At 37.4% G+C, this 12,664-nt stretch overlaps 1 protein-coding gene across 2 annotated transcripts in view; it reads right to left on the bottom strand.

Moving 5' to 3' along the window:
• Positions 1-280: 280 nt before the first annotated feature.
• Positions 281-12,664, bottom strand: part of PREX2 (phosphatidylinositol-3,4,5-trisphosphate dependent Rac exchange factor 2) — a 309,846-nt gene continuing 297,462 nt past the window's right edge. The window contains exon 40 of one of the 2 annotated variants that reach the window (XM_054499002.2): positions 281-5,978. In XM_054499002.2, the coding sequence (XP_054354977.2) occupies positions 5,933-5,978 (46 nt within the window). In that variant the 3' untranslated portion in view covers positions 281-5,932. The other variant, XM_063668842.1, reaches the window with a different exon arrangement.

Below are 12,664 nucleotides of genomic sequence, written 5' to 3'. Positions count from 1 at the left end.
GGTTGGCTAGTTAATTCAGGGGACAGCGTAAGTCTCTTTTCTCTCGTGAAGTTTTCCTATGCCGTGGCCCATATTAAGCTTCTCTCTCATTCCTTCCTAGCAGTTACTGTCCCTCCAGCTCATATTTGTAGTATTTGTTTCATACGTGTGTCAAGTTTCTTCTATCGAGCTTGTGAACTCTTGAAGGGTGAAAATCTGTGTTTAACGGTTTTTGTCCTCCAAATAGGTAAGGACATAATAGGAATTAAGTTTAAATGGAAAGAAGCTGAATGGGCCATACTACATTTCACTTTATTATTATTAACATTTATCATACATGGTTACTATTCCAATCTTTTATGCAGACAAAAATAAACGATATAAAATACATAATGCACTTTGATAATTTTAACCATACATAAAATATGGAGTAATGGAAGCTATGTTACATGGATATTTTACAAAGGAAAAAAGATGACTTTTATAATAACACATCCAGATGAAATTTATCATTAAATTTTGGATTTCATATGATGTTAAATATGGATATATTCAAAACAATTACTATTTATAGAACAAATTTGATATTTCGTCATTTAAAATAATGAATACTATGTAAATGAGTACTTATAAAAATATTTTTAGGCAAAAAGCTCTGTTCTACTCATTTACTTGCCAGTTACAAAAATATATATTCATCTGAAACTCTAATAAATTTGCTTGAGGCATTAGATATTCAAATTCAAATGTATATTTTCTAAAGCATTTTACCAATTTAGTGTTCTTGGCTACATACAGTATATTTGTATATATGATATTAGGTTTGTGTTACAAATAATGCCATTTTAAGCAAAAGACACAGATGATCAATAACACCCAGAGACACCACGAAGGTTTTCAAATCAAACATATCCACACATATACCAGCCCCAATGACTGTGCCTTGCACTAAGTGAATTCTCAAAAACATTTGTCACATGAATGCTTGATCAGATAGCATTTATCCTGTTATTTGCACCTAAAATTAACTCTCCAAAGCTATTTCTAGTAGAAATATAATTTTAAAATTTAACAATTTTGTTCTTAATTAGTTATTTCTCAATGGCAGAGCCAGGTCAGTTGATTCCAGATTGAATAGCAAAGTAGTGTCAGTGATCAAAAGACCAGGTACATTTATTTACCCATGGTTGGACAGCTCCAATGCCTAGGGTAAGACATTCATTCAATACATCGAACAACTCAATTTGTTGTACATTCATACAAAACAAAACAATCTTATTAATTTTTATAACATTATCACAAAAACTAGTAAATATAATAATATATATAGGCATATACATACACATATATATCTCATTTAGTAGACTTAGTAGACTTCAGGTATCTCTTCTCAGTGAGAGGAGCAAGCTATCCTGAGTGAAGCAGGCCTTGTGTCTATATAACAATTGCTCAATGATGCACAGACCACACTTTAACAGTCTTCCATGTATGACCAGCAGATGGTTGGCAATATGAATGCTGACTTCACTGTTAATGCCAAGCCTTTGAAGCAGTAACATTTTTGTGAAACCAAAGACTAACTGTAATGACTAATATGGAGTTGTAGCACCTAGGAAGATAATAGTCAATATTTGTTCAATGGAATATCCTGGGGCCATTTTTGGTACAGACCCCTCTTGTAATTTTCCCCCACCTGTTCTGCTTCATGCAGGGTGAAACTTTGCTGAGGCTCATCACTAAAAGTTCAAACATTCGATAGAAGACAGATTATTTTTCTCAATCAAAATTCAGATCACTTTAAGTCATTTCAAAGCTTGGCCCTAGTACTTAAGCAGGACAACCGACAATTCATTTAGCAAATTGGTTAGTATATATACGTGTTAATGAAATTACTGCTATGAGAGAGTTCTTAAGCGATAATTTAGTAAGATAATTCACATAATAATGTCTTTAAAAATTAAACATAGTTTCCAAAAATTCACAAGCAATTTAGTCAAGTATTAAAGGTTAGTTTCAATACCACTAGCGCATAAAGTCTAAAAACGACCTTTAAAGTAAAATGTAAAGTAAAAATGACCTTAAAGTAAGACTACTCATTTTAAATTTCAATATTATGGCTTTTCAAAAGTATAAGTGAATAAAAATATACCCACTGCTCTGCATTAAATCATGCTACACAGGAAAAGATCTACTTGAACTAACAAAATAATACTTTAGTATTTTAAATGCAAAGGTATTAGTTTCAAAACACAGAGTCATTTACTCTCAATTGAACACTTCCAAATCAATAAATACTAATTTTGTCTATAAAATGTACAAGCCCAAAGGACTGAAAATAGTTTGTTTTGTTAAATTAACATGACCCTTAGGCTTTGTTTACCCATTCATTTTCTTGGCTCTCAAAGTTAGTGTCAAGGTCAATTTCATTTCATTCTGAATGTAATGATCCCAAAATTTAAATTAATAGACTCAGAACCAATGTCATTTCAATGTCATATATATTTTAGTATCATAAAAAGTTTACCTAATTTTAAATTGATTTAAAATTTGCTGCAAGAAGAGTGGCCAATGAATGCACGGTGAATCCAAGCCACCAGAAGAATGTGTTTTAAAGAGATAGAAAACAGTATGAGACTTCAGGTTTGCGAATTGATAAAATAAAGCTTATACTATAAATTCAATATTATATATCCAATGTAAGTAAAACTAGCATAGAAATTCTCTCCCCCTTTTCTCTCTTTAAATGGGAATGGAAATACATGTAAAATTCTAATCTTCTCAAATTTTTCATACTTTAATATCACATTAAGTTTTGTAATATTTGGAATTAATATTAGAAAAAATTATAGGAAATAATAGAATGCTTAAGATGTATTGACTATGAATTTTTAGTTCACAATTATTTTTGAGTCAGGCCCTAAGTTTAGATCCAAAATTTCTATGCATGACCTTCCCTTTTAGGTTGAGGGGGAGTGGGAGTTGTCCATGCTCAGAACCTGGAAGAAGTTAGCAGGTTTTAGCAGTATTTGAAGGTGCACTGGTTATAGAGGAGCATGTAGCATTAAGGTAAACATATCCTAAAACCTCAAGGCCACTTAATGCCCAATGTCACATGGAGGTACATATGGCATTGAAAAAATTGTCATTATTCATTCATCCATTAGGTATGTTTTTTACTGTTACCACTGTGTTGGAATTATAATAAAGTTTTATGCGGTGTACTATCTAAAACTGTTATTTTTGATGAGGAGGAATATGATACAAAATAGTTTTTCAGATTGCAACAGTGTTGAGTTACCTCAAAATGTGCATCCAGAGTTGTAAAATGTCCAGGAAATACTATAATTTTCATATAATTAAAGCATTTTACATATTTCCATTCACCGTTTTTTAATACAAAGTGTATAATTTAATGACAACACATGCCGCATAACTCCAAATTTACTTACAAATCATTGTAATATTACAATAGTTCTTATACTGATAAGGAAAAGTAGCATAATGCATTAAGAAGGCAGACTTCCTGGGTTCAAATTTTGGTTCTACCCCTTGTCAATCATGTGACTTTGTGCCAGTCACTGGGCTATTCTTTGCTTTGGTTCCTCAACTCTAAAAATGGGCGCGATAAAAAGAGTACCATGTCACGTCATTATTATGAGGATGAAGTGAAGCAATAACAACAGAATACAGGCAAAGCAATTGGAGGTATTACTGGGCATATAGTAATCCCTTAATAAGTGTTAGCTACAATTTTTATTATAATCAGAAGTTATAGCGACTGATGTTAATATAAATCATTACTAATTTTTGAGCATTTAGTAAGTACCAAGCATGATAGACGATACACTTATGTTTAACCCTAAAAATAATATGAAGCACATTCTATTATGAAGAAAGTAGATCCTTAAAAATATAAAATATGTTAGCTTATAAATACCACAATAGCTGATAATTTGCCCCATGAAATATGGCAAAGTACAACTGAAATCATTTTAATAACCCTTGCATGCCTCTAATGAGGATTACTGCTTCCAGGATGGTGATGAGAAAACAGTCATGACAATATGAAAGGACTTGCTAGCTAATCAGCTGTGTTCTCTCATTAGCCCTACGAATGTTAAATCCTTGAAGGTTATTTATGTAATGATATCTTTATTAAATTCAAAATGTTCAACTTTTTCTTGAAAACTCTGATGTTAGGTTCCTTGTTTTTCATTGTATATGGACTTCTCACAAAAGTCTCAAGAGCTTCTGTGCCAAATAACAATTATTATTACCTTACCTAGTAGTATACACATATTGCCTACACATGTAACATGGTATTTTTGTTATTCAATACATAATGGCTAATGATAAAGGTTTTTAATAATAGTTTGAAAACCATGATCAAATTTCATAAATTAAAATTTAATAATGGGCCGGGAGCAGTGGCTCACGCCTGTAATCCTAGCACTTTGGGAGGCTGAGGTGGGTGGATCACTTGACATCAGGAGTTCAAGACCAGCCTGGCCAACATGGTGAAAACCCATCTCTACTAAAAATACAAAAATTAGCCGAGCATGGTGGTGCATGCTTGTAGTCCCAGCTCTTGGGAGGCTGAGGCCGGAGAATGGCTTGAACCTGGGAGGTGGAGGTTGCAGTGAGTCAAGATTACACCACTGCACTCCAGTCTGGGTAACAGAGTGAGACTCAGTTTCAAAAAAAAAAAAAAAAAATTAATAATAGTTTGCACATACTTTAGATATGAAAAGCATTTCACATACTAAATTAGCGTAAACTCATATAATTATCACAATCATGAGTGTTTTGTTTGAAAATTATGGATTTAAAAGAAATATTACTGTATTTACTATGCTAAAAACAATGTTATTGCATCAATGTAGAAATGATAAACATTACATATACTTTAGAATAAGGATAGAATACACCTTGTGCATCCACAAATTACCAAGTCCCCTAATGGTCCTTTTAAAGTACAAATAAAGCCTTATTTTCATATCTTATACATATATCTTGACAGAAAAATTCTCATGATGGTGTATTCTTTGAAGAGTCTGACCTCTCATATGAGAGCCTTCATAAAATTAAGAGTTTTAGGTATCTAACTTAAAGGTTTAGTTTTAAAATAGGCTTACAGTACCCTTCTTCATCCTGGTTCCCCTCCGTGATCCCCAGGGCACTTCCCTGATCCCCAGGGCCATTATGGCACAGCACCCAGTATTCATGGCCCAAGGAAGCCATGCCCGTTGCAGACACCAAAAATAGCATTGATTTGCTAGAGCTGTCCACAAGAATAAAGGATGCCCAAAGGCAGCTAGAAGAAAGTGAGTCCTGCTGGAGGCCTTAGTCAGCTTTCTTCTCCTCTAACAAGAAATAAGCCCTTAGGAGAAAGAGTAAAGCATGCTTTTCCACCTTTTACACATTAATGACTTTCTCTCTTGCAAATGGGGGACTGAAAATGTATACTACACAGTCTATATTGTCCTTAACATTTTTCATTATGATTTGCAAGATGTCGCCAGGTTTCTTCAATAATAGCCTTCTTCAAGAGGAACTCTCCATTATTACATGTGTCCACTTGGAAAAGATGAAAACAAACATAATAAAACAATTTTAATGAATGGGAGAGGAGGCATGGTGGTTAATTTTTAAATCTCTAATATTTTTTTCTTTATGTTCCAGGGATGGATTTTACTCTAAAAGTGAATACTTAATGTCAATACAGAGAGACATCAGTTTGTGAAGCTGAACTGTCTGATTGAACTTCTATCCATTTCCAGCATAAATATTCAAGTATAAACTGAACACTACTTGTTTGCAATAGGGAGAAAGATTTACAGAAAAACAAAACAAAACATTGATTTATCTTCAGTGGAGAATGTTTAGACAGTATGTAGTTTGTCTAGTCCAGCATTCAGGAGCTTCTGCCTGCCTGGTTTCTTGGGAATTCTTTTCATTCTTCTCCAGCTGGGGGAGGGGGCTCACACAGCTTGTACAGCCTAGAAAAGGCATGGGAAAGTTTGACAGTGACTTAGTGTATTACCATTACATGAGGTGTCTTTATTGGTAGAACAAATACATTGATGATAATTTCTTGTTTCGTGAGTCATGATCAGATTGTCTATCTCACTAAAAATAACATATGAATTAGCAAACTCCAAACATTAGATTCTATGATTTAGAAAACACCAGTGCCCCTCTGCACATCTTGATGGCTGTGGATGAAGCAATCCTGAATTTTTTAAACCTGCTGCTTTTTCTCCAATGCCAACCACCCAGGCTGTTCACCACACTCATGGTAAAACCTACTCTCTAGATTCCAGGAAATGATATTATTATGATAATTACCATTATGTCTATCATGATTATTTTGTAGCAAGATGGCACCTGTCTCATAGGGGTCTACTAATTTTCTGACTTGTTTTAGAAATGTGCTTCATTTTGTACTATCCCCAGAGTGCAGGCAGTTGGCTGTGGATAGGCTGACATGGCAAGATTCCTGAGACCTAAATCTCAAAGGCACAATTGGCTAGAGTTTCCTAAGGATGAATTACCCAGCTCTGCCCAGGGCTCACTCACCCGACTGTGGGCTCTCCAAGTGGGTCAAGGATCCACTTAAACCATGGAGATGCCTGGAAATGCTTCCCATTGCAGCCCAGGTCTAGTTGTTCAAGACTATGCAGCATTCAAGGAAAACTCAGGGGGTTTAACTAGGGTCACACAAGTTCTGGTGCTCCACGTTCTCCTGAGTGGTTAAATGATAACAGCAGAACCAAAGTAAAAGGGAACATAATAGCTGCCTGATAGCCCTAGTGATCCAAGGCCATGCACATTACTTACAGCATATCCTGAGGGATTGATTGGCTGAACTAAAATGCTGGATTGGACTATGCCTGTTCTCTAAACAGCACCCATGGCCACACTGGTCCCACTGCAGAGCTTGGACTAATGATGTCAAAATATAAGGTGCAGATTTCCACTTGGCATCTTTTCATAAAAGCACTACAACCCAGGACTAGCTGTGGTGATTCAATCCCTTTTACCGACTAAATTGAAAACAGCTTCAATGTTGTTGACCAGTTTAGCAAATTATAAATTTCCTCTCCCTTTGACATTTAATCCCATGCTAATTATAGATCAAAGGAGAAGAATGAGCAAGACTTAATATTGAGTTATAACTCCTGGTTAACAAAATGAGCTTTCCTAGTGTGAGAACATGTAGAAGAAGCTATTGACTTTGGAGGTCTGCAAAATGTATTTCAAGTCCGGAAGGTGGTTTATGCGCTACATGTTATCTCCATGCAAGAGGTGAATACTGAAATAAAGACATCTCACATCAGAAAAAGCTTATTTCATCCTTCCCAGAGAAAAGAATACATTCAATTGACCCGATGTACTTCAAAGATTCTTTTGCAGCTGAAGAATATGGTGTGACTTCAAATTGCGTTGCCAGGGCTGGGATAATGAAAGGATAAGAAGGTTCTTTTTCTTCTTAATTTCCTTCCTCTTATTTCCCTGACAGTGCTGCCTAATGATTGAAAAGGCACAATGGGCTTAGTCACGTAGGACAGGAATGGGAAGATGGGTGGCGAATGTCCTACCCCATGAGATCTGGGCTGAGCCATCACATTCCATTACCTTGCTCAGCATGTTTCCACGTAATGTAACTAATAGCACTGGGTAGACGAGTCTTTGAAATGTCTGCCTTGCAAATTGAAGAAAAGGCTACTCCCTGTGATCACCTAATGACATAATAGCTCTGGGTATGGTGGAACTGGGCAGATTCAGCTTCTGTGAGGCTTCTTGGAAGTGACTCAGGGTTATTTGAGTTCAGACACATTTGTAATGGAAATTGCAGAGCTTTGGGAATTTAGAACAGGCAGATGAAGTTTCTAAGTGAAATGTAATAGGTAAGAGTTGGACTCTCATCCTGCACTGAAGCATTTATTTTTTGGCAGATAAATTGTTGGGCAGTGTGAGGCCTTGGTCTGCCCATCATTTGGGGCACTTTTGTATTCTCATTCCACTCACATCAGTGGCCCTGCACGAAAAAGGTTTGGTTTTGGCCTTCTTTCTGCTGTTCTTGTTTAACCTCAGGTAGCCCAAATGCAAATCTGCCAAGAGCAGAACTTTCCAACTTCATGCTATAGATGGTGCCTTTCAACTTTCTACATAGCAAAAATAAAAGCTATGTGAAAGGAGACCACAAAGTAAACGCCTCTTTCAAGGTTAAAGCATCAATCATACTCTGTCCCAGGGCAATTCTCCCCATCTCACAAATGAGAAAACTGAGTCTCAGAGAGAAAAAAACTCCTGACTAAATAAGGTCGCATAGCCATTTTTTTCATTTTTTCTTTCTTTTTTTTTTTTTCTTTTTTTTAAGAGACAAGGTCTCACTCTGTCTCCCAGGCTGGAGTGCAGAGGTAAGACCATAGCTCACTGCAGCCTCAACCTCCTAGGCTCAAGCTATCCTTCCATCTCAGTCTCCTGAGTAGGTGGGACCACAGGCAGACAGCCTGGCTTGTTTATTTATTTATTTATTTATTTAGAGATGGAGTCTTGCTCTGTCGTCCAGGCTGGAGTGCAGTGGCGCAATCTCGGCTCACTGCAACCTCCACCTCCTGGGTTCAGGAGATTCTCCTGTCTCAGCCTCCCGAGTAGCTGGGACTACAGGCGCATGACACCATGCCCAGCTAATTTTTTTTATATTTTTAGTAGAGATGGGGTTTCACCACGTTAGCCAGGATGGTCTTGATCTCCTGACCTCATGATCCGCCTGCCTCGGCCTCCCAAAGTGCTGGGATTGCAGGCGTGAGCCACTGCACCCGGCCATTTTTTATTTTTTATTTTATGTAAAGACAGGGTCTTGCTTTGTTGCCCAGGCTGGTCTTGAACTCCCAGTATCAAGCAATTCTCTCACCTCAGCCTCCCAAAGTGCAGGGATTACACATATGAGCCACCATGCTCGGCCAATTTTTTTCACTTTTAACCACTATAGAATGCCCCCTCCTGATTAACCAAGTAAAGAAAATCAGGTTTTCGTAGCACAAGAGTTCCAGATTTTGTGACATAACAAAAACTTTATTTTGTGAATAAAGCCAGTGTGCTGGATGTGCAATCCGCCATCTGGAATATAATATTTGGTTCCTGAGGAAGAGGGGCTTATTGCCCTGAAGAGCCAATGTATGAAGCTGGGAGGGGGAAGGTCCTTTGTACTCCCTCCTCACATACCCATTCTATCCTATCACAATACCCATTCACTTGATTCTCTAAATTTATTTTGTGTTTGTATTCTACTAGGCTGCAAACTCTTTGAGTGCATGAAGTGTTTCTCATCCATCTTAATACCCCAATGCCAAAAGCAGTTCTGGACACATCTTTTAGACACAGATTGCTAAAGGGGAGGATGCAAAATGCATTGGAGCCAAGGGTGTCCAAGAAACATCCCTCCCCAGAGCAGGCTTTACCTACCTCAGAATTATTAAACTCTGATACTCTGCTTTCTAGCTTTCTGATTTCCTAAATTATTATACTCACTCTCCTAGTAGTGTGACTATGGCTGATTGCTCCTTTTTGAATTCCAGAACAACCATCTCCAGTCCATGACTCACTTTAGATTCTGTAGCCCCGCTTCCTCTGCTTTGTCTTCAGTGCTGACATCCCCTGAGGGTGTCCTGACCTTCTCTCATCTCTCTTACCCATAGATTGTCATAACGAAATTGATTTCTGTGTCTTCACCTACCTCCTAAATATCAAAGACTCATAGGACTATAGCGCCACTATTCTTTTCTCCTTGGCTTTCGACCAGTATATTCCACTGTCCACAATGTCTTCTCCAGGGATGATGACTGATGCTCAATCTCAGTACTACCAAGCTGAGCTCCCCATCTCCTCCCTGTGCGTGTGCTTCCCTTCTGCACCCACTGTCCCAGAGGAAAAAACCACCAGCACCTCATTATCCAAGCCAAAGATTTGGTGGTCGTCCTAGAATCTTCCTTTTCCCTAAACTCTTTTACCCAATTAGTGTCCAAAGACTATTGATTCTGTCTTCTAAACATCTCTCTAACCCATCCTCTCATCTTGGCCTCAATACTAATAATTTTTTTTAAGCTCCTGCTTCAGTCTTAGCTGTCCTCAAATGGGCCCTCCTGACGTTGCCAGAGATAAACTCTAAAATTCAAATCATCCAGATAAGAAGATTGCTTATGCATGCCTCCCTATTGTCTTCAAGTTAAAATCAGAACTCTTCTGTACTCCTACAAGTCTCTCTGATCTGGCCCTGGCCTATATCTCCAGCCTCACTTCACATCATACTTGAATCACATTCAACCACCAGTCATTGAGGTCTAGGCATAGTTCTCAAAACATCATTTCTTCTGTGGTCCTTGGTACTATTGCATCCCCCGTATGGGACATGCATTACAATGCTGACAGGCCCAGGAGTATTCTGTGACCTCTTCTCTCTGTCCTTAGGCTGCATTATGTCCCTTCTCTGTGTTCTCATGATAATCTATGCCTATTTCCACCACCCACTGGGTACTATTTTCATTCTATTCCATTGTTACTCTACTACATTTCAACAACTGGTGGAGAACACTATGTCTTTAGTCCTCTAGCTTTTAGCAAGGGGCCTGGCACCTATAGACACATAGCAGAAATTCAATATATATGCTCTGAGTAAATTTTTTAAAACATCAAGTGGATGGTAAGAGGAAAACTCTGATAGGGATGGGTTGAGGATTTGAATCAAATAGTATCTCAGACAGAGATAGCAAACTTCAGCTCCATGAAGATGTTTCCAGAAATATTATCCCAGCTTTGCCCATGGATGGCCTTACCTTGACTGCCAAATGTGTTCTTCAACTCACTCTTTGGGGCTGGAGTCCAGGTTCTCAGTTGGGAGAGATCCCAGCCCCTCTGTGCTCCTTGGCATTCTCTCTGCACCCTCCACAGGGTGATTTCTGTTTTCTACCTTTCCTTGTAATTATGCCTTCTTCACCTCATCTTTTTAACTGAAAACTCTGTGAGGGCCAGGGCTATTTCTAATTCAGGTTTATACTCTCCTTAGGGCATAGTAGAGTGCTTTGCATTTCTGAGGTCCTCAATAAATATTTGCAGAATGAATGAAAGAATAAATAAAATAAATTTTAAAAATTACTCTTGCTTTCTCTCTCAGGCCTATCACTCCCTTGTAGATAATGTCAACTTTATGGCTGGCTCATTTTATTGCGTTTCGTTTCAAGTGTTTTTAACATAACCCAATAAAGAAAAAAAAAAAAAGCTAGTTCACTGGTTTCTTTTCTTGTGTTCAGCTTGCATATTGGTTTATTGATCAGCGTGCTGAAGTCTGATCCCCACCCCACTGTTTATTAGTGTTTACAGGTCTAGCTAAGAACACCTTGCTGAGCCATGATCTTGTTTTCTTATTGGAATTTTAACACTTCACTGGGTCTATTATCCAAATATACCATGCCTCCCAAGGTGCTGGATGGAGAATGCATATGTAAAAATAATCCTCTAGCAATAGAAAGCCTTAGATTCTAACCTAATCAACTGTGAAAGACAACATTAACAAAACTTGAGGATTAAATAGAATTAGGAGTCAGCACTAAAAATAAGTGCAATTAGAACAGGAGTGCTCCATCCATTTTCAGGGGGAAGGTATGTTTTCCCTTTGAAAGCACTTTCACTACCCGCATGGTTTTTCAGAATGAAATATTACTTCATAAATGCTGCAGCCATCATTCCCACTCTGGTAACTGCTCTGTAAAGAGAAATAGTGTTTTGTCTGTGGCAGTGTTTGGAAGAACCTATTTTTTGTTAAAATACAAATGTGTAAAAGCAATCAAATGTAAAAGAAATTATTTAGCTTTTCCCCACTTCAAGATAGATGGTTGCCTACCCTCATCACCAGGGAAATCAAAACCAGAGCATTTCTCTGATGGCTATTATTTATGTTCATTTATTTTAAAGTCAATGGGAGTCCTTTCTTACGATGCTGTGTGAACTGTAAATATTTGAGATAACAAACAAAAATCTCATTCATTCATTTCTTCATTCAGACATTCTTGAAATCTGTTCAGATATTTGATGTTTACTATGATGAGTAATAAATAAAATCCAAAAAAATATTCTCTGCCTCCAGAAAACTCATATTCAGGTTGGCAAAGGAACATGTGACAATATATTGCAACAAGATATGATAAAGTTTATCATAGGTCAATATGACAAGATGCTAAGGGAGTACAGAGAGGAAGGAAACTCAAGCAAGACTCCAAGGAGAAAATGACATCTAAGCTAGGTTTTGCAGTGAAATAGGAGTTTCCCATACAAACACATATGGGAAAGGCAATCATGCTAGAAGGAACAGCATGTACAGTCACAGAAGTATAAATGAAAATGGCATTTTGGTTGTTTGGCACAGCTGGATTTCAAATTTTAGTAGTGCCTGAGTGAGCTTTTCTTTTTGAATTCATGATAGAACTTGCAAAATAGAATAATATCCATTTATTTCTGAGAGCATTTATGTGTAATCACACTTAGCCATTGGGTGTTTCAAGGGCAATCTCTGTAATTACAATCAGTACGACACGGGGCACATCCTAGATCAGTTGCATTAGCGGAGGGACACTGCCAGGGAAAATGCTGGCAAATCTTTTGAGCAAGGGCAGAGCAGGGGATGCAC

This window comes from Pongo pygmaeus, chromosome 7 (genome assembly GCF_028885625.2).
Source record: "Pongo pygmaeus isolate AG05252 chromosome 7, NHGRI_mPonPyg2-v2.0_pri, whole genome shotgun sequence".
Taxonomy (NCBI): domain Eukaryota; kingdom Metazoa; phylum Chordata; class Mammalia; order Primates; family Hominidae; genus Pongo; species Pongo pygmaeus.
Note: the sequence above shows the minus strand (reverse complement) of the source record. Positions and strands in the feature narration are given on the sequence as shown.